The sequence below is a fragment of the Colias croceus genome, chromosome 4 (genome assembly GCF_905220415.1).
Source record: "Colias croceus chromosome 4, ilColCroc2.1".
Taxonomy (NCBI): Eukaryota; Metazoa; Arthropoda; class Insecta; order Lepidoptera; family Pieridae; genus Colias; species Colias croceus.
This window is the reverse complement of record NC_059540.1, coordinates 1,849,072-1,870,366: the sequence shown is the minus strand read 5'-3', so window position 1 is coordinate 1,870,366 and position 21,295 is coordinate 1,849,072. Positions and strand designations below refer to the sequence as shown.

The window sequence follows — 21,295 nt, the reverse complement described above, 5'->3', positions numbered from 1 at the left end:
CGTTAAGGGTGTCACGGTACGAAAAGACATAGTAATGTTATAATAAGCTTGCTATAAGAGATGCCGGTTACCCCCCAGTACAATAGCGGACTTGCCGCCATGTTTGACAAGGGACAACATAGATTTGCCGCCATTATGAGTGTGTATACGAAAACTTGATTTTGACACACTAACGTATTTTTAAATATTCGATTGCATGTTATAAAGGAACGTGTAGAGTTTATTGTAGGCCGAGAGAGTCGATGAGGGTCTGCGCCTTCGCGATGTAGGCCTTCTGTGCGTCCTCCTTCGACATGCCTTTCTTGCCGCTCCAGGCCTGGAACTTGGCCTTACCCTTCAGGTCCAACATACCGGGCTTATCTGTAACAAATAAAAACAAATCGTTACTTAAATCCATACCTATATTATAAATGCAAAGGTAACTCTGTCTGTATGTCTGTTACTCAATCACGCCTTAACTACTGAACCAATTTGCATGAAATTTGGTATAGAGATATTTTGTTACTCGAGAAAGGACATAGACTACTTTTTACCCCGGGATCCCTTTTACATGGATAGGTTTTATTCCGGAAATCCCACGGGAACGGGAATTATGCGGGTTTTTCTTTGACTGCACGGGCGAAGCCGCGGGTGGAAAGCTAGTGTAAAATGAAGTCCCTTGAGCTGTTCGTTGAGTAAAAGGAAGATGAACTAAAAACCTATGTTTTACTGATTCATTTTTTAAGATGAAATTGGTGATCGAACTTTTGTGCAATCTATATTAACACAATTATCAGGGAGTTCGAATTTCTTTTGAGAAAAAAATAATCTCAACTGGTTTCTGTATAGGCATCTATCATATATCTACCTAATAAACGCCCCGTATTTAACTGGTAACCTTTGACTGCGACCAGGACATTGCACCTGAGTCATTGCTAGATACTTTTAAATTAAATAACTGATCAATTATGCATGTGATTCATACTGTCTAATTACATGTTAATGATATTTAAATGATCTTGACTATTCCAGACGGAGAAAGGTCCATAGTTCGACGACTAAATTCAACAGTGAAAAATATTATAAAACCGAAAATGTTTGTTTATTTGTCTTTCTTTGACATCAGGAATGATTTAGGAAAAGATTTTTTTGGCTGAAGATAGGTAGTTAGTTTTTTACCACGGTAAAACATCTCATTCCCAGGGGAATCCTTTTTGACTACGGGGTCATAAAATTATATTCGTCTAATAAGATTTATTATAAAATTACTAAATATTTTGGAATAATATAACAAAAAATCTCGTTAAAAGCTTTTAACTCTTAATAATCAATTAATTCAAACAACGATTAATTACATGTTTTTTGTTTAATAACCTCTAATAAATTTAAGCTCATTTATCATTTCATTTTATATTGAAGATATTTCGCTTTTATTTTGATAGTAAAATCAGAATTTTTGTAAAACTTTTTATCGAGGCGTCACAAGAGGAAATATACTACCAATTATAGAAAGAGGGATACTATTCGCAAAGAAAAAGAAAAAGAAGTACATATAGGTATTCTACTAGCTTTTCGCCCGCGTCATCAAAGGAAAACCCGCATAGTTCCCGTTCCCGTGGGATTTCCGGGATAAAACCTATCCTATGTGTTAATCCAAGTTAAAATCTATATGTGTGCTAAATTTCATTATAATCGGTTCAGTAGTGTATGCAGCGTGAAAACCATACATACATACAAACCTTTCCTCTTTATAATATTAGTATAGGTAGATGACATTCCTCTTTTGTTGGATTTATTAAGTACCTACCATCTATATTAGTTTCAAACCTGTATGAATGGTCTCCAGTCTTGAGTCATAAAAACTTTTATCATAAAACAAAGAACAATACAATAGCTTTGACCTCAACCCTATGCCAACATTCATGTAATGGCTAATAAGTAATAATATTTTTAATATTTCTTATCTCTGTACTAAAACGCAACGATTTTTTTTCTTTACTTTTTCTCTTCAACAAAATGTGAATGATAAAAAAAGGAAAAAAATCAACGTAAAAACGCATTGTGAGTTTACGCTGCATATCTAATGTTGACTAATAAAAAAATGATGTCATTCGAAACGTAATGAATCATCTACTTTTCTCGAGAAAAAATATCGTTGAATAGATTGCAATCAGCACAAAAAACTAGAGTAGGTACAAGAATCAAGTATATGTATCTAGTAAAAATGTTAGTATACTCGACGTCTAACGGCGTGGGAAACATATTTTAATTAACTAGTTAATGTTAATATTTAATGAATTAAGTTTTCCTTGTGCCATGAAAATGTAACCCCTCCTGTTTAACTATCTGCTAACTTTAGTCTGGCCATACTTATGACAAAAAAATGCTACAAAATCTTACGCCAAATAAGTTATTTTTCCCTAATTTCAAATTATTATTGTAATTGATAACTTCATTAAAAACTACAATTCATAAGCATCTACAGGTGTGTATTAATAAAACTATACAATTTTGATTAAGACTCAAATAACTTCTTGGTATTTCCAAACCTTCCTATTAGATAACATGATGGGCTTATCAGGCATTCATTCTTCCCTTTTGGGTATTTAAATTATTAATTATCATACTTAGCTAAAACCGTATCAACGGATACGATATAGACTGATATTAAAATCGAATTATTAGATAAACAGTAAATAACAATAACAAGAAGATAAAATACCTTTTCTACGCACGATTTTGATGAATTTAATAGCAAACATTTAGAAACGAAGGAGCTAATTCTTGATTTTAAATAATAAGTATGTAGTATTTCTTGAAAACGATTTTAAGACTACCTACTACTACTTCATTTATTTTCTGGTCTGTTACAAACGTTGGTAAAAGGTGTATAGTCGTGTATAGGCTAACAGACCCAGTTAGGAATACTATACTTTATTAAATTTACACAAATTATAGCCCAACGCACATGTCAAAACAAACATAATATATATACGACCAAAGTAACAAAAAAAAAACGAAAAAAAAAGCAATAAAAAATTATATGCATCGTGACAATCGAAAGTATTATAATAATGTTCGACATTGTATGAGGTAGATAATAAACACCACGTAAGGTATTTTTATTTAAACTACTGATAACGTAAAAAATAACACATTAATTCATAATTTTGCTCTTTAGTTTTCACGTAATATTATAATTTTGTATTTTATACACGTGTCCACAAAAAGGCCTTAATATTATTTAAATTTATATCAATGGCTTTACCTTTCGATAATAAATTCTAACACAAGATTTTCCCAATGTGGAGCAAATAAGTAGGTATATTTTGTCAGATCACATTCAAAATTTAAACCAGTTTGATAATCACGCATAAACCAAAATATTATTGCACGCCTCTTATGCGAAGCGTTGAGGTGGGTACTACTGTCACTTCGCGCAAAACATCTGGGGGCACGGTAGTGCCCCCGCCAAGACGAGCCAAGCGAAAACGAAGCGCACGGGCACTACATACCTTTTCTCGAAGCGCTTCGACGTTTTTTTGAACCCTCATAACTTGGGTTTTGATTATGCTAGATCAACAAAATTTTCGGGATATATTGTCAATAGCGGACTTATTGAACATATTAAGTTTTAATTACATTAGCTTTTATACTTCAGATTTTATTTATATATAAAAAACGCTAATTTCGTCACTGACTCACTGATGATCATCAAAATTCTTAAGGTATTTCCTAATGTCCTAGAAAGCTGAAATTTTGTATGTAAGCTAGTATTAGCACACAAACAACAAAAAAATTATAAAACTTGTAACTTTCATCCCCCGACCCCTTAAACTAGGGGATGGGAGTTTGTATGAGACCTGTAATTTTAAATTAAATTTTTATGACGCTAGAGGTCTAATCTAATAATCTAAAACTTGGTTCCCCTAGATATATAATATATGTATATGTATAGGTACTCCTTGTTAAAAAAAAAATTTAATCGACATATATTGAGACATATACTACAGATCAGATCATAACTAATATAAATATGAATGAATAGAAGTGTTGCGAACGTCTCATGCCTCTTACGTCCACACAGTAGCTAAAAATAAAAAAAAAATTGTCCTTGTCAAGAGAGTGGGCTATAAAAAAAGGCGTCTCTGATGTGCAAGAAATACACCCCAAAAAAAGAAGAAAATAATAAAAAAAATTTTTGTTACAAACAACTTACAAAAAGAAATGAAATCCCAGCAAAAACATTTTCATGTAAAATGTTGCCAAGACGATCCCATATGACTCGCACTGTCAAAAAGTTATCAGATCTCATGTAGAGCCAAGCTTCTAACACTACACGCCCTAACTCTACAAGGTCTAACTTCACAAACTCTACACCTTAGTCAAAATATGTGGCTTGGCCGTTCGTTACTACAAGAACTATTGTATAACACAAAAGTAATGAACAGTGAATTAATTAATTTTTCACCTTACGCCGATGTGAATGTAGCGAAATGGCCAAGCCACATATTTTGACTAAGGTGTAGAGTTTGTGAAGTTAGACCTTGTAGAGTTAGGGCGTGTAGTGTTAGAAGCTTGGCTCTACATGAGATCTGATAACTTTTTGACCGTGCGAGTCATATGGGTTCGTCTTGGCAACATTTTACATGAAAATGTTTTTGCTGGGATCTGATTTTTCAAACTTAAAATGTCTTTATGTATCATACATTGCACTTGTAAGATAATACATACACACACATATTAAGAAAAAACACTATTTTTAACATTCATGATATTTTTGATGTCATTTTTGTTATTTAAACTAGTTAAAAAACAGTTTAAAAAAGTTCTGTCTTGGACGTCCGTGTGTATGTATGTGTGGAGGATTTTCTTGTTAACACGATAGCGACCGAAATACTTTACTAATCGTGTCTTTTTTTTTCTCTTACGCTTGAGTATGCTCAGGAATAGAACCCTTTCATTTTTCAGGGTCTGATTCGATGTGGTTTAATTGTTATTAAATAAACAAAAAAAAAAATATCGACTTTTCTCCATAATTTTAGTATATCTATATATTATTATATTCTTTATTTTTTTTTTTTTTTTTTTTATATTTATAGTGTACTCAAAATTCACCATTATAAACTCGATTCTTTATACTATAAGCCAAGGTTTAAAAAAATAAGTTGGTAGTCAGTCCCTTAAACCTGCGCAGTTTCACATCTAGGTGGGGCCACAAGAAAAATAGCTCAATTATAATTACGGTACCGCTTGCTTTACTTTTCCAACTGTTTTATTTTATTTCTTTTTTATATTTATAGTGTACTCTTTATAAATAATCAATTTTATTGTAAAGGATGAGATTATGAGGCGTGCACTTTTGGATTTTCCAAACTATTTTGTTACTAAAAAGAGACGCAAATGTATTTATCACTATACATAGTATAAAACAAAGTTGTTTTCTCTGACCTTAAATGTCCCTTTGTATGCTTAAATCTTTAAAACTACGCAACGGATTTTGATGCGGTTTTTTTTAAATAGATAGAATGATTCAAGAAAATGAAAATGAAAATGAAAAATTATGAAAAATTAATAATTATTTATTTTCAGCAAAACACAGGTAACAAAGAGGAAGGTTTTAATATATAACTTACTAGCTGTACCGCGCGGTTTCACCCGCGTGCCTCTGCTCCTGTTGGTCTTAGCGTGATGGTAAATAGCCTATAGCCTTCCTCGATGAATGGGCTATCTAACACTGAAAGAATTTTTCAAATCGGACCAGTAGTTCCCGAGATTAGCGCGTTCAAACAACAAACTCTTCAGCTTTATAATATTAGTATAGATTAGGTTTTAGACAAAGCGGGCGAATCCGCGGGCGATAAGCAAGTTAGTATATAATACACACAACGATTATGTTTATAAGTGAAACTTCTCTAGGCGCGTTGAGTCATGGAAACACCGTCACGTCGTGGTACAAGGCGACGATTTTGGTATTCTTAAATCTTTCCAACGAAGTTTCACTTCTGACATGTGTGCTCAGCACACGCTTTTTTTAAATATGTATTCACCATATTCTATAATGTCGAATTACTGAATATAAATATTTCAGTGTGGATTTAATTAAGATTAAACAAGGCTTAAACTCATAATTTTTTTCCAGTACAGAATAGTATAACACCATTTTTATTACGTAATTCAAGTAAAAATGTTTTTGCTGCAATTCGAGTCAAGTTTTTAGCACTGGTTTTTGTTAAGATTCATGTAACAAGAAAAATAATAAATTATAATGTTCAGTTTTCAATTACTTACATAAAAATGATTTTTTATCATATCAATAATTATAAAAACAAACATAATTGTTAAAATCTTGGGTTAATATAAATTTTTCTGAATTTACAAATCCCACCAAAAACATTCTCATGTAAAATGTTGCCAAGACGAGCCCGACTCGCACTGTCAAAAAGTTATTAGATCTCGTGTAGAGCCAAGCTTCTAACACTACACGCCCTAACTCTGCAAGGCCTAACTTCACAAACTCTACACCTTAGTCCTAAATATGTGGCTTGGCCATTTCGCTACATTCACATCGGCGTAAGGTGAAAAATTAATTCACTGTTCATTACTTTTGTGTTATACAATAGTTCTTGTAGTAACGAACGGCCAAGCCACATATCATCATCAATACATATATTCAATACATATAATAAAATTCTAGAAAAGTCGTGTCTGTACAATCAAAATATATAAAAAAAAATTAGCAGGTGCTATTATTAAATCGATCCCAAACCCAAAACTGTAGTTAAAAAAAATTTTGTCTGTTTGTCTGTTTGTCGGTTTGTCTGTTTGTCTGTTTGTCTGTATGTTCGTGCACGCTAATCTCAGAAACGGCTTATCCGATTAAGATGCGGTTTTCACTAATATATTGTGGTAATCTTCATTTAACATTTAGTGTTTATTTCATGTCAATCGGTTTGTAAATAACAAAGTTATGACCATTTAAGTATTCACGGCGAACATTTGCTCAGGCATTCTATACACTGTACGATAAAACGTAAGTTATCTGTTACAATTATTATTCCCGTAAATGTCCAAGTGATCATATCGAAAGTGCCCAAGGATGGGGGGGAGGTTGGAGGGAATTTGTCAAAAATATACTCAAGTGACATATCATATGAAAGGGCATGACGTGTAAAGTTTAATTAGACATGTTTTATCAAAATCGGTTCATCCATTTATTATACCTTTTTATGGGTAAAAGTGGGAATGAAAAAAACGAATGTTGTTAAATATACCCAAGTGACATATCAAATAAAAGTGCATAACGGGTGAAGTACAGTTAGTTATATTTTTATCCAATTCGGTTTATCCATTTATTAGATTACAGCGATAAAAGTGGGAATGAATAATGTGGTCAAATAATATACTCAAGCGGCATATCAAAATATTAAAGGGTAACGTGTGAATTACAATTAGTCATATTTTATCGAAATCGGTTCATCCGTTTATTACATTTAGGGCTTTTTAGGGGTGACAGTGGGGATAAATAAACCAAATGGAGCATCAAACTACAGGATATGACGTGTACATAATATAGGTACTATTAGATATGGTTTACATCAAAATCGGTTCTGCCATTTACTAGGGATGGAAAGGGAAGGGTTGAAAGTCTGTGAAAGAAGAGGGGATATGGGAGCGAGAGGATAGCCACACCCTGGAAATTTTGAACTCTACTCAAAGCTACATAGGCCTGGCCCTTGGCAATATTTTTTCCTAAGTATACCACTTCTTTTGCCACTGTGGTCCATTACAATTTGTGCACGGTTACGGCCCAACTTAAAAGATGTCAAGGAGCAACAAACTTATAGATATCAATATGATGTAGGAATGTAATATGGAGGTAGAGGTAGGTCTCGCTCACTTGAAAATATTACCTACATGAAAATAAGAAACCGAAAGGAATAAATAATTATTTTACAAACTTCCCGACGATCTTTAAAATTAAGTACCATATATGTATTTTGATAATGAGGTATATTATGATGATGTTGGCATGGCAGCCCCGACGACTTTGTTTTTTTTTATAAATATTTAAAATGGTATTTATTTTTAAAAATCTTCGGGAAGTTTGTGAAATTATTTATTCCTTTTTCTATGTATGCACTTTTCTTCGTAGCGCTGTTTTTTTTTTATTTAATTTTTATTGCACGGTCTAAACGGTTTAGTTACTACCTACAGGCGTGAGACAGGATTCAGGAAAGATCTGATTTGGATTTTGTGCTGGATTTGATAAAAACTGAGTATCGATTAAGCTGATCAGTTGCTGCACGATACATAGTTAAAAACATCCATACAAGGAAGGAAGGAAAAGAAATTTGCTCCCCTCCCCCCTGGTGCCTAAAAATAATATGACATAATTTAAAAGAAATTTTACGTAGAAAATTAATAAGGCATTTTTTTTTGTATTATTTAGCTCAGTTTAGTAATAAATTTTACTTACAGTTCTTTTAATTATTTATGGTAGTCTGTGTTTACTCAATAATTTAAGATAAGTAGTAACTACTATGCAGTCACTATTCCACGCGGACGAAGTCGCGGGCACAGCTAGTTTTGACTAAGGTGTAGAGTTTGTGAAGTTAGGCCTTGCAGAGTTAGGGCGTGTAGTGTTAGAAGCTTGGCTCTACATGAGATCTAATAACTTTTTGACAGTGCGAGTCGGGCTCGTCTTGGCAACATTTTACATGAAAATGTTTTTGGTGGGATTTCATTTCTTTTTGTTAGTTGTTTGTAACAATTTTTATATTTTTTATTTTCTTCTTCTTTTTTTGGGGTGTATTTCTTGCACATCAGATACGCCTTTTTTATAGCCCACTCTCTTGTCAAGGACAATTTTTTTTATATTTAGCTTCGCGACGGAGACATTCGCAACACTTCTTTCTATTCATTCATATTTATATGATCTGATCTGAAGTATATGTCTCAATATATGTCGATTAAATTTTTAATTTTTTTTTTAACAAAGAGTACCTATACATATATATATCTAGGAGAACCAAGTTTTAGATTATTAGTAATTAGATTAGACCTCTAGCGTCATTAAAATTTAATTTAAAATTACAGGTCTCATACAAACTCCCATCCCCTAGTTTAAGGGGTTGGGGGATGAAAGTTACAAGTTTTATAATTTTTCTGTTGTTTGTGTGCTAATACTAGCTTACATACAAAATTTCAGCTTTCTAGGACATTAGGAAATACCTTAAGAATTTTGATGATCATCAGTGAGTCAGTGACGAAATTAACGTTTTTTAGATATAAATAAAATCGGAAGTATAAAAGCTAATGTAATTAAAACTTAATATGTTCAATTAGTCCGCTAATGACAACATATCCCGAAAATTTTGTTGATCTAGCATAATCCAAACCCAAGTTATGAGGGTTTAAAAAAACGTCGAAGCGCTTCGAGAAAAGGTAGGTAGTGCCCGTGCGCTTCGCTTTCGCTTGGCTTGTCTTGGCGGGGGCACTACCGTGCCCCCAGATATGATTGCAGATAATATTTTTATTGTTTAGGTAGGTAAGTATTTAATTCATTTTGTTTTAGACCTATTACTCAATAATTAATAAGAACCATAGTAATCTGTAGTTATCTAAGCCATTTATTTATAATTATAGTTGTGCCCCGCGGTTTTACCCGCATTGCTCCGCTCCTGTTGGTCTTAGCGTGATGATAATACAAAACCGTTTATGGCGACATCGTTTAGAACAACATACCGGTTAAATTGACCAAAATCAAAGGTCCTAGCTGAATGTTATATGACCGCCTTATCGAAAACACTGGTTTTTACGACATTGTTTACTACGACATACCGTATTAAGCGACCACATTTGGTTAATGTTTTCGGAGAATTATATCTGTAGAACAACCGGCTTGTAAACAATTTGAATAGGTAATTGTATCCACATCTGGCACAGTATAATAGTCAATGGGTATTATCGTAAAAGTAAACAAAGTTTAGGGTCCTTTGTAATTCTTAGAAACAAAGCACATGCATACCGTAGCCTCAAGGCCCGCTTCGTCATATCTCTAAGTCAGTTTGTTACTTATCCTTACACAAGGCGCACCTAAACATATTGTTGAGTTAACTGTGAAAATTGTAACATGTCGCAAAAAAGAAAACAAATCAATATCGAAGAAAAATCGCGTATTATTTCAAAGCTAGAGAAAGGAATTCCAAACAAAGACCTGGCAAAAGAATATGGTGTATCACACTCGACAATTTCAACCATTTGGAAAAAAAGGGAGAAAATTCAAATCCTTTACGACAAGAATTTTTTGAAAATGAAACGAGCCAGAACCACGCGGCATACGAAGATTGAAGAAGCTTTGTTAAAGTGGTTTAAATATCAAAGGACAAATAATGAGCCAATAAATGGACCAATTCTTCAAGAAAAAGCAAACGATTTTGCTCAACGTTTTGGTGAAGATTTTGTTTGCTCGTCTAGTTGGATTCAACGTTTCCGGGCTCGACATGGCATTGTCGGCGGGAAAATGAGAGGTGAAGCTGCCAGTATAGACGAATGGATTACGCAAAAGTGGCCTACATTATGCGAAGGCTACAGTCCAGAAGACATTTATAACGCAGACGAAACCGGACTTTTTTACAATATGACACCAGACAAGACTTTAAAATTCAAAGGAGAGAAGTGTTCGGGAGGAAAAATGTCCAAGACGAGACTAACGATCATGGTTGCAGCAAATATGACAGGATCCTGTAAAAGGAAGCTTTTAGTTATTGGGAAATCTAAGAAACCAAGTTGCTTTAAAAACATACGCTCACTGCCGGTAACGTATGAACACAATGTGAAGTCATGGATGACATCGGAAATTTTTGAAAGATGGTTACGAAACTGGGACGCTGAATTAAAAGCAAACAAGAAGAAAGTTCTTCTTTTAGTTGATAATTGCCCTGCTCATCCGGCTGTTACTAATCTGAAGTGTATTAAACTCGTGTTCTTACCACCAAATGTTACATCTGTACTGCAACCTATGGACCAAGGTGTAATAAGATGTTTAAAATCTCATTATAGAAGACTGCAAGTGTTAAAGTTAATACAAAGCATTGACAGTAATAATCAGAACAGCTTTACGGTTCTTGATGCCATCTTGATGATATCAGAAGCATGGGAAAAAGTTTCGCAAAAAACTATAGCTAACTGCTTTGGGCATGCAGGTTTTAACGATCTTACAAGTCTTATAACAAGAACCTCAGATGATGTGATTGACGATGATGAAGAGGACAATATTTCTTTGGCTCAATTAGCCCAAAATTTACGACCTGCTTTATCTACTACTGAAACAGACGAGTTCATTTATGTAGATCAGTCTATTGCAATTTGTGCACCAGCTACGGAGGATGATATTGTACGTGAAGTTCAAGAGGAAAATGAAAATGAACAGGAAGACTCGGAAGAACAATTTACAGTGCCAACTTTGATTGACGGTCTCAATGCTGTTAGTGTATTAAGAAAGATTGTTATTTTTAATGAAGAGTTAAATATACAGGGAAGTTGGGACGATACGCTGATTAAAATCCAACGTGAATTACAAAATGTGTATGCACGACAGAAGTGTTTCAAACAAACTAAAATTACAGATTTTATGCGTACAGAAATGATGGAAAAATGATACTGTTCTTTTATATTATACGTTTGTATTGAAGTAAACAAAATGCGGTTTAATTTCCCACATGAATATACATATATATATAATTATCTTTCCTATTGATACCTGTCACCGGTTGTTACAACCAAGGTTACAACTATCGGTTTTTACGACTCAATATGAGTAGTCCCTTCGATGTCGTTATAACAGATTTTGACGATAGGCTATCTAACACCGAAAGAATTTTTCAAGTCAGACCAGTAGTTCCTGAGATTAGAGCGATCGAACAAACAAGTAAACTCTTCGTCTTTATAATATTATAATAGTATATAGATTAATATAATTAATATTATAATTATAATAGCATAATAGATGCTTACTAGAAAAATAAAAAAAATAAAGGATAACTACAATTATTTGTAAGCAAAACGATATTATATTTACGTAATTTAAAATATTACCTTGATGTTTTTCCATAAAAAAACATAGAATATGGTTGCGTAAGAGAAACATAAAAAAAAATTTAATAGGATTTCTTCATTGCTAATTCTCACGCGCACGGTATGAATTAATTTTGTAATAGTATATTGTCTGCCTTTAGCCAACTTATAAATATAAAATAATATTCCTTACTCACAAATGCGTGTTAGAAGATAGGCCATTTAAAATACTAGTTTCCATTAATAATTTATTTTAATGAAATTTTATACTATCATAGAACGTAAGTTTCATCAAAATCGGTTTATTATTTTCTAAATATTTCAATGACAGTTTCTGCCGCGTTATTTCCTTGCCACACAAGGACAATTTAACTGTAAAGTCGATTTACGTAACGGTAAACCACTAAATAAAACTCGAATATCCTTAACAGCTTGTAAACAGGAAAGAAAGTCGCATTGCGTAAATGGACACACGTAATTGTAAAAATAAACTGTTGATAATCATTAACAGTTTCCACAAGGATACTAAAAAATATTCCGACTTCATGAAAAATAAAAAATTTAATTGTTATTGCTTCATACATTGTTTTATACAAGTGCATGAAAGAAAAATATAATCTAATTGAGTTATTGTTTTGCAACATTGACCAACGTCTAAATAGAATATTATTTACCAGTAAACAAACTAACTCAAAAAAGAAAAAATCACCGACGTAAACATTTAAAATTCATTTATAATGAGAAGATTATTTTTGAACAAATGTCTACCAACCTGCTGGGTTAGCATCGCCGACTGTGCCCTGTTTGAACAGAGCGTAGATCTCGAGGAGATCAGCATCGCTGGGGCGGGACTTCAGCTTCTTGATGTTCTCAGCGGCTGTGTCGAATTGCTGTGAAAACATAACAGTTCATTAATTCACTTGCACAATTATTCCGACAACATTTGATGAATCTCTATCGGATAATAGATAGCCATTTAAAGTTTAAGTTTAACTAATTAAAAACATATTTATTTATTGCTAAGCTTTACAAACAAGTTGATAGGCCTTCTGTGTCATGTCAGACCGAGGCGATCTGTGCCTATAAGGAATCAAAATCAGGACCCTACTGTTCAACGCTCACTCCTTAACCATTGTATCCCATGACACGGATTTTTCATAAATTACACGCTGTCATAAATATGTCAATAGTATTTAAGCTCAATTAAGGATAAATTCCGAGTATTAAATATTTAACTTAGCAGTTAAATACTTAGACTGAACAAGCAGTTATATAAACAGACAAATGTCCTTGTACTTTATACACATTAAAATAAATTGTAGCCACTATAACTGAGTTATTTGCATAATAAACAATTACATTGGAGAAATAACTTTTAAACCCTATTTGACCTCTAAAATCTAGTTTGTTTTTCATCCTTTAAATCTACTTTGTATCCCAAAAACAAAAATATATATCAAAATAGGTTTATACCTGAACTTGCCAATTAATAGTTTCTAAAATATGTTTCACAGTAAAGTAACAATATCTATAAGCATTTCTGTATTGGATTAACTGTGTTTTTTTTTAATTTTATTAAATAAAAATTTGTTAAATTCACTAGTTAAATATGTTATTAATATAAAAATCTTTATAATCCTCAAAAGTTTAATATTAAACTTTTAACAAACATAACAGTAATAAAATTTAAAACCATTCTTTACATAAAAATAAATAAAAACAAGAATATTATTTAAAAGTGATACAGTTAACATAGCAACAGCATAATTATAACGGACACTCAACTTTCTAAAGAAAATACACTATGATGATTTCACATACTTACCTAAATGGAAACATTACACATAAATTATCATAAATATTACCCATACTCTATGACCTCTAAATAACTTAAAAGACCTTAATAAAATCTAAAATACATACCTCTTGGAGGGACATGGTGATTTGCGGGCTATTGACCTAAAAAAAGTAAAAATATTTAATCTGTAACTAGCGACTGTCTAAATAAAACTACGTGACCGGCTTTAATCACTATTAGCATAGCTAGATATCAATACGGAGTGGATACGATTAGATTACACACCTACTTAAAAATATATATAACTCACTTACTTAGACTTGAAGGAACGAAGAGCGACGTCTGCTCACTTTGAATTATTGTTCAGAACTAAAAATATTCTGATTATCAGGTATTTGTGAAACTGCTGTTCGGAACTGCAAGGAAGTAGATACGTGTTTTAATTTAATACGTCAGACCGTAGTAACACTTATATTAGTCCAATTAGCTGGACTTGTTGATTCACGGAAGGACACGTAAATTATGTAAAAGCAATAAGACGAGAATTAATACTTAATAATATTACCTACCTTTAATTCTGAGCCTACAAAATCGCTATTTCTACAAAAAGTTGCAAAATGCAATTTTGACATTGAACTTTCTTGTCACTTTTCATTACTCAAACATGACATTGTCAACAAAAGTCGCGTTCGAGTAAAATATGTAGGTATCTGATTTGTGTTTTGAACACAATCTTATTTTCTTTTCCTACGTTAATGATAAATTGTTTTTATAGATGATCCTTTGAGCATATTTCGTAATTAGGGAAGGAAACCAAAAAACGCGTCAATTTACATTCAGATTTTTAACTTATAAGGTTAAGCTGGTTATGGGCAATTGCCCGATGTGATGAAGGCTTCATTGTATTGAAATTACTTAATACAAGCAGTAAAGTAAGAAGTAATTACTAATTATTAGTCATCTATCCATAATCCATCAAGGACAAGGAAGAGGCGATTGAGAGAAAAATATAGTTTCAGCATTGTTTACATATCAAGAAAACTTTATACTAAAAGCAGAGAAAGATTTAATTAAAATCACTAGTGCTGACTAAGCAAAAAAGGTGCACTTGTTGGAGCATCAACTTATATTATGTCAAATTAAGATCAAGCGTATTCTTTTGTAATTTATTCCTTTATTCGACCTATATCACATAATTATTCATAATAATAAATAATAACAATAATTATTGTTAACGCTTAGTGTTAACGTTTGTACCAGACAAGGAAAATCTGACAAGATTTAAGCTGTAGGTATATAAGTTTACATACTTAGGTATATAAGTTTTTCTGTATATTTTCAACAGCGTCAAAATATATAAAATAAAGGGATATAAAATTTTGTTCTTTGTTCCATATATTTAATGTAAGTACCTACTTAACTATGTACTTATTTTTTTTTTTTGTTTAAGTATTGTAATAATAATTATAGGAAAAAAGATATTAGGTATAACAGATATTTTTTGTAAACTTATTCTTACTTAGAATGTTTATAAAATAAAAACTAAGTAAGTTAATCACGCAATTTTAGCGCCAAAGTTAAGATCTTTTTCGCCAAAAAAAACACACACACGATTAAAAAATTAAATTTATTCAGTAACAGATTGCCAAAAGTTCTTAATCATAATTAAATAATTAGTATAGTCTTATATTTAAGCGTATTTGGATTGGAGCTGGTTAGCCATGTCGATGTATTGCTTCTTGGCGTCGTCCTGGGACATTCCCTTGCGGCCAGTCCATGCCTTGAACTTGGCGCTGCTCACGACATCAGTTACGCTGGGTGAGGCTGCAAAAAAATATTAATAAGTATACTTGTAAAGTACATAACGTCTAAATGATGTATATGTATCCCACCAAAAACATTTTCATGTAAAATGTTGCCAAGACGAGCCCATATGACTCGCACTGTCAAAAAGTTATCAGATCTCATGTAGAGCGAAGCTTCTAACACTACACGCCCTAACTCTACAAGGCCTAACTTCACAAACTCTACACCTTAGTCAAAATATGTGGCTTGGCCATTTCGCTACATTCACATCGGCGTAAGGTGAAAAATTTAATTTACTGTGCATTACTTTTGTGTTATACAATAGTTCTTGTAGTAACGAACGGCCAAACCACATATTTTGACTAAGGTATAGAGTTTGTGAAGTTAGGCCTTGTAGAGTTAGGGCGTGTAGTGTTAGAAGCTTCGCTCTACATGAGATCTGATAACTTTTTGACAGTGCGAGTCATATGGGCTCGTCTTGGCAACATTTTACATGAAAATGTTTTTGGTGGGATTTCATTTCTTTTTGTAAGTTGTTTGTAACAAAATTTTATAAGTATGTCGATTAAAGTTTTAATTTTTTTTTAACAAGGAGTACCTATACATATATATATCTAGGGGAACCAAGTTTTAGATTATTAGATTAGACCTCGAGCGTCATCAAAATTTAATTTAAAATTACAGGTCTTATACAAACTCCCATCCCCTAGTTTAAGGGGTTGGGGGATGAAAGTTACAAGTTTTATAATTTTTTTGTTGTTTGTGTGCTAATACTAGCTTACATACAAAATTTCAGCTTTCTAGGGCATTAGGAAATACCTTAAGAATTTTGATGATCATCAGTGAGTCAGTGACGAAATTAGCGTTTTTTAGATATAAATAAAATCTGAAGTATAAAAGCTAATGTAATTAAAACTTAATATTATGTTCAATAAGTCCGTTATTGACAATATATCCCGAAAATTTTGTTGATCTAGCATAATCCAAACCCAAGTTATGAGGATTCAAAAAAACGTCGAAGCGCTTCGAGAAAAGGTAGGTAGTGCCCGTGCTTGTTCGCTTGGCTCGTCTTGGCGGGGGCACTACCGTGCCCCCAGATATGAAAAAAAAGTTGTAACTTGTAAGTGCAGATAATTCTATTTGAATGTGAAATAATAGTGAACACGACGATATTACATAACCGTATAAAATGCGATCTAGCTATTTTCAGACAAGCAGAAAATCTCGTTAAAAATATTATACATATAGTTTGTAGTTATAAAGATAAATATAATATAACAAGAGAACCTATGAATGGTTGCTTCGAGTTAATTCGATTGTGTTAACGAAGGCCAATAAATCAATAATAAGGGTTTTATTCTCATGAGTCAGATTAATTTATTTGTATTATCAGACTAATGCACCTTTTATATTATGTAAAAATTACTCTTTTACATTTAAGAAAAAGTAGTTTGCCTTAAGACGTCAAGTAAATGGTAACTAACTAAATACCATAAAAAGTTTAATGATTCGATTTTAAGCCGTTACTTTGGAGGTGATTAAAAAAATATACATATATTCATTTCAATGAAATATAATCTGAATGACTAATGCGTAAAATATATTACTTATTATCCTCATTCCTCTGTCCTCATATTTTGTCCTCCAAGAAAAATATTTTTTGAACGTAAACATTTCGAGTAAACAGGAAATTAGACTAAAGATAGTTTCCTTCTAAATCTGAGGTATGATCTACCCAAAACCAAACAAATTAAAATAAATATTCCAAAAAAATGGTCTTTTAAAATTTTAAAATACATTTTCATGTCTGTTCAATTTATATTTTATTCATGTACTTACTTACCTATCTTCCCAGATACCTAGGTATAAAAATCTTTATATTTGGTTAATACCTATACAATCAAAATATTAGCTATCAGTTAATTGAAAAGATATAATACCTAACTACATCTAGGTATCATTTCATTATTTTTAACTAGATTTCCGTCCGCGGTTTTCAAAGGAATAAACCGCATAGTTCCCGTTTCCATGGGATTTCCGGGACAAAATCTATCCTATATGTTAATCCAAGTTACCCTCTATATGTGTGCTAAATTTCATTGTAATCGGTTCAGTAGAATTTGCGTGAAAGAGTAACAAACACACGCACATCCTCACAAACTTTCGCATTTATATCTAATATTAGTAGGATAATGACGAAAACATCTGCATCGTAAGGATACAGGCATATTGTGTTTTTCAGCCAACTTATTCTTGGCAGGCTTAGTATTTGCATAATCCCACTTAGAAGGCCTAAGTCCCTGCAAGGAGATAGATGATGATAATGCTCCTAATGATGGTGATGATACTAACCAATGTTGACGTCACCAATGGTGGCTTGCTTGTACAGGGAGTACAGGGCCAGGTTCTCGTTGTCGGAGGGCTTGGTCTTCCAGTTCCTTACGGATTCGGCGACTGAGTTGAATTGCTGGGAAACACATAGTTATATGTATATATCTATTATTTTCAAGTTTCAAATATTTCAAGCATTTTAATGTTAAAAAAAAATTCAATGCAAGAGAATTGGAACATTCATTCATTTATTCATTAAGTTCAACTAAGAACAGGATCTATTGAGCCATTTAGGGGGCGACCATAAATTACGTGAGGTGTTAATTTCAATATTCTGAAAATCGACTTAAAAATTAATCAATATCGTTTGTATTAATTAAATTCGATGAAACAAGTTAAGTCATTTGAATAAAATTAATCGTGATTGATATGCAGATTGATATGGACATGTTTGAGTTTGAGTCTGTTAGGTAGGTAGGTACTTACCGCGTCGAGGGACATGTTGAAGATAATTTGTAGGAGATCTGAAAATAATAACAATTAGTATAAATACGCATCTCCGTTAAATAAATAAATATGTAGGTAAGTATACCTATGCGAAATATGTACCACGGGCGAAGCCGGGGCGGACCGCTAGTAAACTATAAAAGAATGATTAAATAACACTTAACAATTATCTTATCGGTGATAAAAACAATTTATTTAAATCAATAAATACACAAAACTTATTGTTTTTGTCCGCGTGGTTCTGATAATAAAATTAATTACAATGAGAATCGTATGTCAAAATAAGTGCTGCATTGCGTTTCTTATACAATACTTTCGGTCCGCCCCGGCTTCGCCCGTGGTACATATTTCGCAATAAAAGGTAGCGTATGTTCTTTCTCAGGGTCTAAAGATTGTCTGTGCCAAATTTCATCAAAATCGGTTGAGAGGTAAAGCGTAACAGACAGACAAAGTTAATTTCGCATTTATAATTATAGGTATTAGTAGGAATTAGATAAAATGTTCAATCTCTATCGTAGGTATTTAAACAAAAATTTATATGTACCTATCTATAAATATCTGCGCAAATTCTTCGTGCACAAAGAAACATGAAAATTTCTGCATTCAAAAATCATACGCACTTATTTTCACTGTAAGTACCTAGGTACAGTTCGTATAAAAAAATCACTATATTTAAAAAAAAAACTCAAAATCAACCTTTACTCCTCAAGCTTTACACTCACAATGTAATTAAAAATATTTATATTATTTTAAATTAATGTTTTTATCAAATACTCACCACGAAGTTAAAGCAAGAAGATCAAGCAAGTTACTGACGATGTGGCCGGTGGAACCTCGTATTAAATTTTCGCGGTTCCGACTCTTATCGGAATGTATTATCCAATTATTTTAGGGCTCGCTTATAAAACCTATACACGGCAATCGGCTTCGCTTGTGATATTTTTTACTTAATTTTTTATATGAGGAATATTTAATTGAAATGAAATAGTACGAATATTATGACATGATCAAAACAGAAGGTGTTTCAGATCAATGCATCTATTTTTATGAAATTTCAAAGAACCAGGTAATTTGATATGTTTTTTTAAGTTTTAAAGATGGAGAAATCGAGTTGGTTCATTAATTATTATTAGTACCTACCTAAGGAACTATAGGTAATCTATAGTTCCTAGTTCTTTAAGAGCTATACCATAGACAAACGCATAGATACACAGAAAAAAAGGATAGTCATAGGTTTCTTTTAATAACGTTCTCTCTTCTTTTTAAAATTTAAAACAAGCTTTTTTAGCATTAGCTTCACCTATGTGTGTTTGTATGTAACAACTCGATTTTGACCCGCTTTAAACCGACAGATTTAATTGAAACTTTGTGGGTACACTTATCAAGGATCGGTCACAATAATTTCATGAGATTGAGCATGTTTTTGAGTATTTTTTAATTACATTCATTTTATTTTGTACTAGCTGTTCCGCGCGGTTTCACCCGCATTGCTCCGTTCCTGTTAGCCTTAGCGTGACGATATAATATACCTAGCCTCAATGACCTATTATACTAGTAGACGCGGCATACGCCAACATCATTGCACTAAAAACAGCGATACATACATACCTACTTACTAACGCATTATCACCAATACAGTTGTTCTCTCTTTCACTCTCACGCACGAGACATAATACATGTCTCACTCAAGTGCTTCGTAATAACAACTGCCGATTAAAATATAAAAAGAACGTCCAGCCACGACGCTGAATGGTGCGTGACTAAGTGAAACTCGGGCACTTAGCTGAGTTTTTTCTTGCCAAAATAGAGAGCGGGTAACGTATCTAGCTTTTTTATATATCATAGCCTAGCCTTCCTAATATTAGCTTTATAATATTAGTATAGAATCTATACCTATCTATACTATAGATAGGTTCCTATCAAGCTTTGCATAATATTGGTGGCAATTTTCTAAAAAATCAAGCATTTGTTAGAAAATTTCCATTCGATAATAGGGAGGTATGTACTTAAATGAAAATATATAGGTAGAGCTGATACATGTAATATATTGGATTTGTTGACTAACAAACGTACACAACTCACTTGCACTTAGAAGACAAATCCAAGCGCATTATCTTATGGGTATTACCTATCTATATTTGCAATTAATCCAAAGCACTCGGCTTGATAAGAATAAAAAAATCTCTTCAATACTTAACACTACGTAAACTGTATTTTCCTTTGTTTTATTTAATCAATATAACCTTAAATTTATTGTTTAGGGGATAGTCTATAGGTACTTTATATTCATACAGCTCTGGTGAAACTTTTGAAGTGAAACTTTTTTAGGCACGTTGAGAGTAAAAGTTTCAAGGTCGCGTCATGGCAATACCGTCGCGTCAGCGAGTGACAATAATTTTGGTATCTTTGAATGTGAGAAGTTTCACTTCTGACACCTGTGTTCGGCACACTACTGGCTAATATGTATACCTAGCTGTGTAGTAGCGTATACGTAGTATATTATTATTAGTCTGTGGTAGTAGGTTAGTTCATAGGTACCAAGCTATATTATTATCCTACGAATAAAAATGGATTTTTATTAGTAGAAATTAGGTACTTATCATAGATTTATCGCAGAATATTACGACTTATGTTATAAATATAAATAGGTAATATAAAATGTCGTATTTATGACATAATAAACATAATCTAAATTATTTTAACAAACATCCTATTGGCTATTAGTCATTCATAGGGTAGGTATCCAAAAACATCAGAAGGTTGTCGGTTTATATATTTTTAACCGACTTCAAAAAA

The 21,295-nt window shown here is 32.5% G+C and overlaps 3 protein-coding genes across 5 annotated transcripts; 1 reads left to right on the top strand and 2 right to left on the bottom strand.

Annotated features, from left to right (window-relative positions):
* Positions 1–79: 79 nt before the first annotated feature.
* LOC123690956 (acyl-CoA-binding protein homolog) lies at positions 80–14,476 on the bottom strand. 2 transcript variants are annotated; one of them, XM_045635118.1, is made up of 5 exons: positions 14,425–14,476; positions 14,170–14,271; positions 13,981–14,016; positions 12,830–12,947; positions 80–360 (listed from the first exon to the last, which is right to left on the bottom strand). In XM_045635118.1, exons 3-5 carry the CDS (start codon positions 13,993–13,995, stop codon positions 221–223), a joined length of 273 nt encoding a protein of 90 aa, XP_045491074.1. In that variant the 5' UTR covers positions 13,996–14,016; positions 14,170–14,271; positions 14,425–14,476; the 3' UTR covers positions 80–220. The 2 variants fall into 2 exon arrangements, with proteins under 2 accessions (XP_045491074.1, XP_045491075.1); XM_045635119.1 differs by lacking the exons at positions 13,981–14,016; positions 14,170–14,271; positions 14,425–14,476 and having other exon boundaries at positions 12,830–12,959.
* Positions 9,963–11,678, top strand: LOC123690954 (tigger transposable element-derived protein 4-like). Its single transcript, XM_045635116.1, has one exon. The coding sequence runs from the start codon at positions 10,115–10,117 to the stop codon at positions 11,639–11,641; it is 1,527 nt and encodes a 508-aa protein (XP_045491072.1). The 5' UTR covers positions 9,963–10,114; the 3' UTR covers positions 11,642–11,678.
* A 987-nt stretch (positions 14,477–15,463) lies between the features above and the next one.
* LOC123690957 (acyl-CoA-binding protein-like) lies at positions 15,464–19,477 on the bottom strand. Of its 2 annotated transcripts, none has more exons than XM_045635120.1 (4): positions 19,278–19,477; positions 18,479–18,516; positions 18,014–18,128; positions 15,464–15,679 (listed from the first exon to the last, which is right to left on the bottom strand). In XM_045635120.1, the coding sequence occupies exons 2-4, from the start codon at positions 18,491–18,493 to the stop codon at positions 15,546–15,548; spliced, it is 264 nt and encodes an 87-aa protein (XP_045491076.1). In that variant the 5' UTR covers positions 18,494–18,516; positions 19,278–19,477; the 3' UTR covers positions 15,464–15,545. The 2 variants fall into 2 exon arrangements, with proteins under 2 accessions (XP_045491076.1, XP_045491077.1); XM_045635121.1 differs by lacking the exon at positions 19,278–19,477 and adding an exon at positions 19,044–19,126.
* Between the last annotated feature and the right edge of the window lie 1,818 nt (positions 19,478–21,295).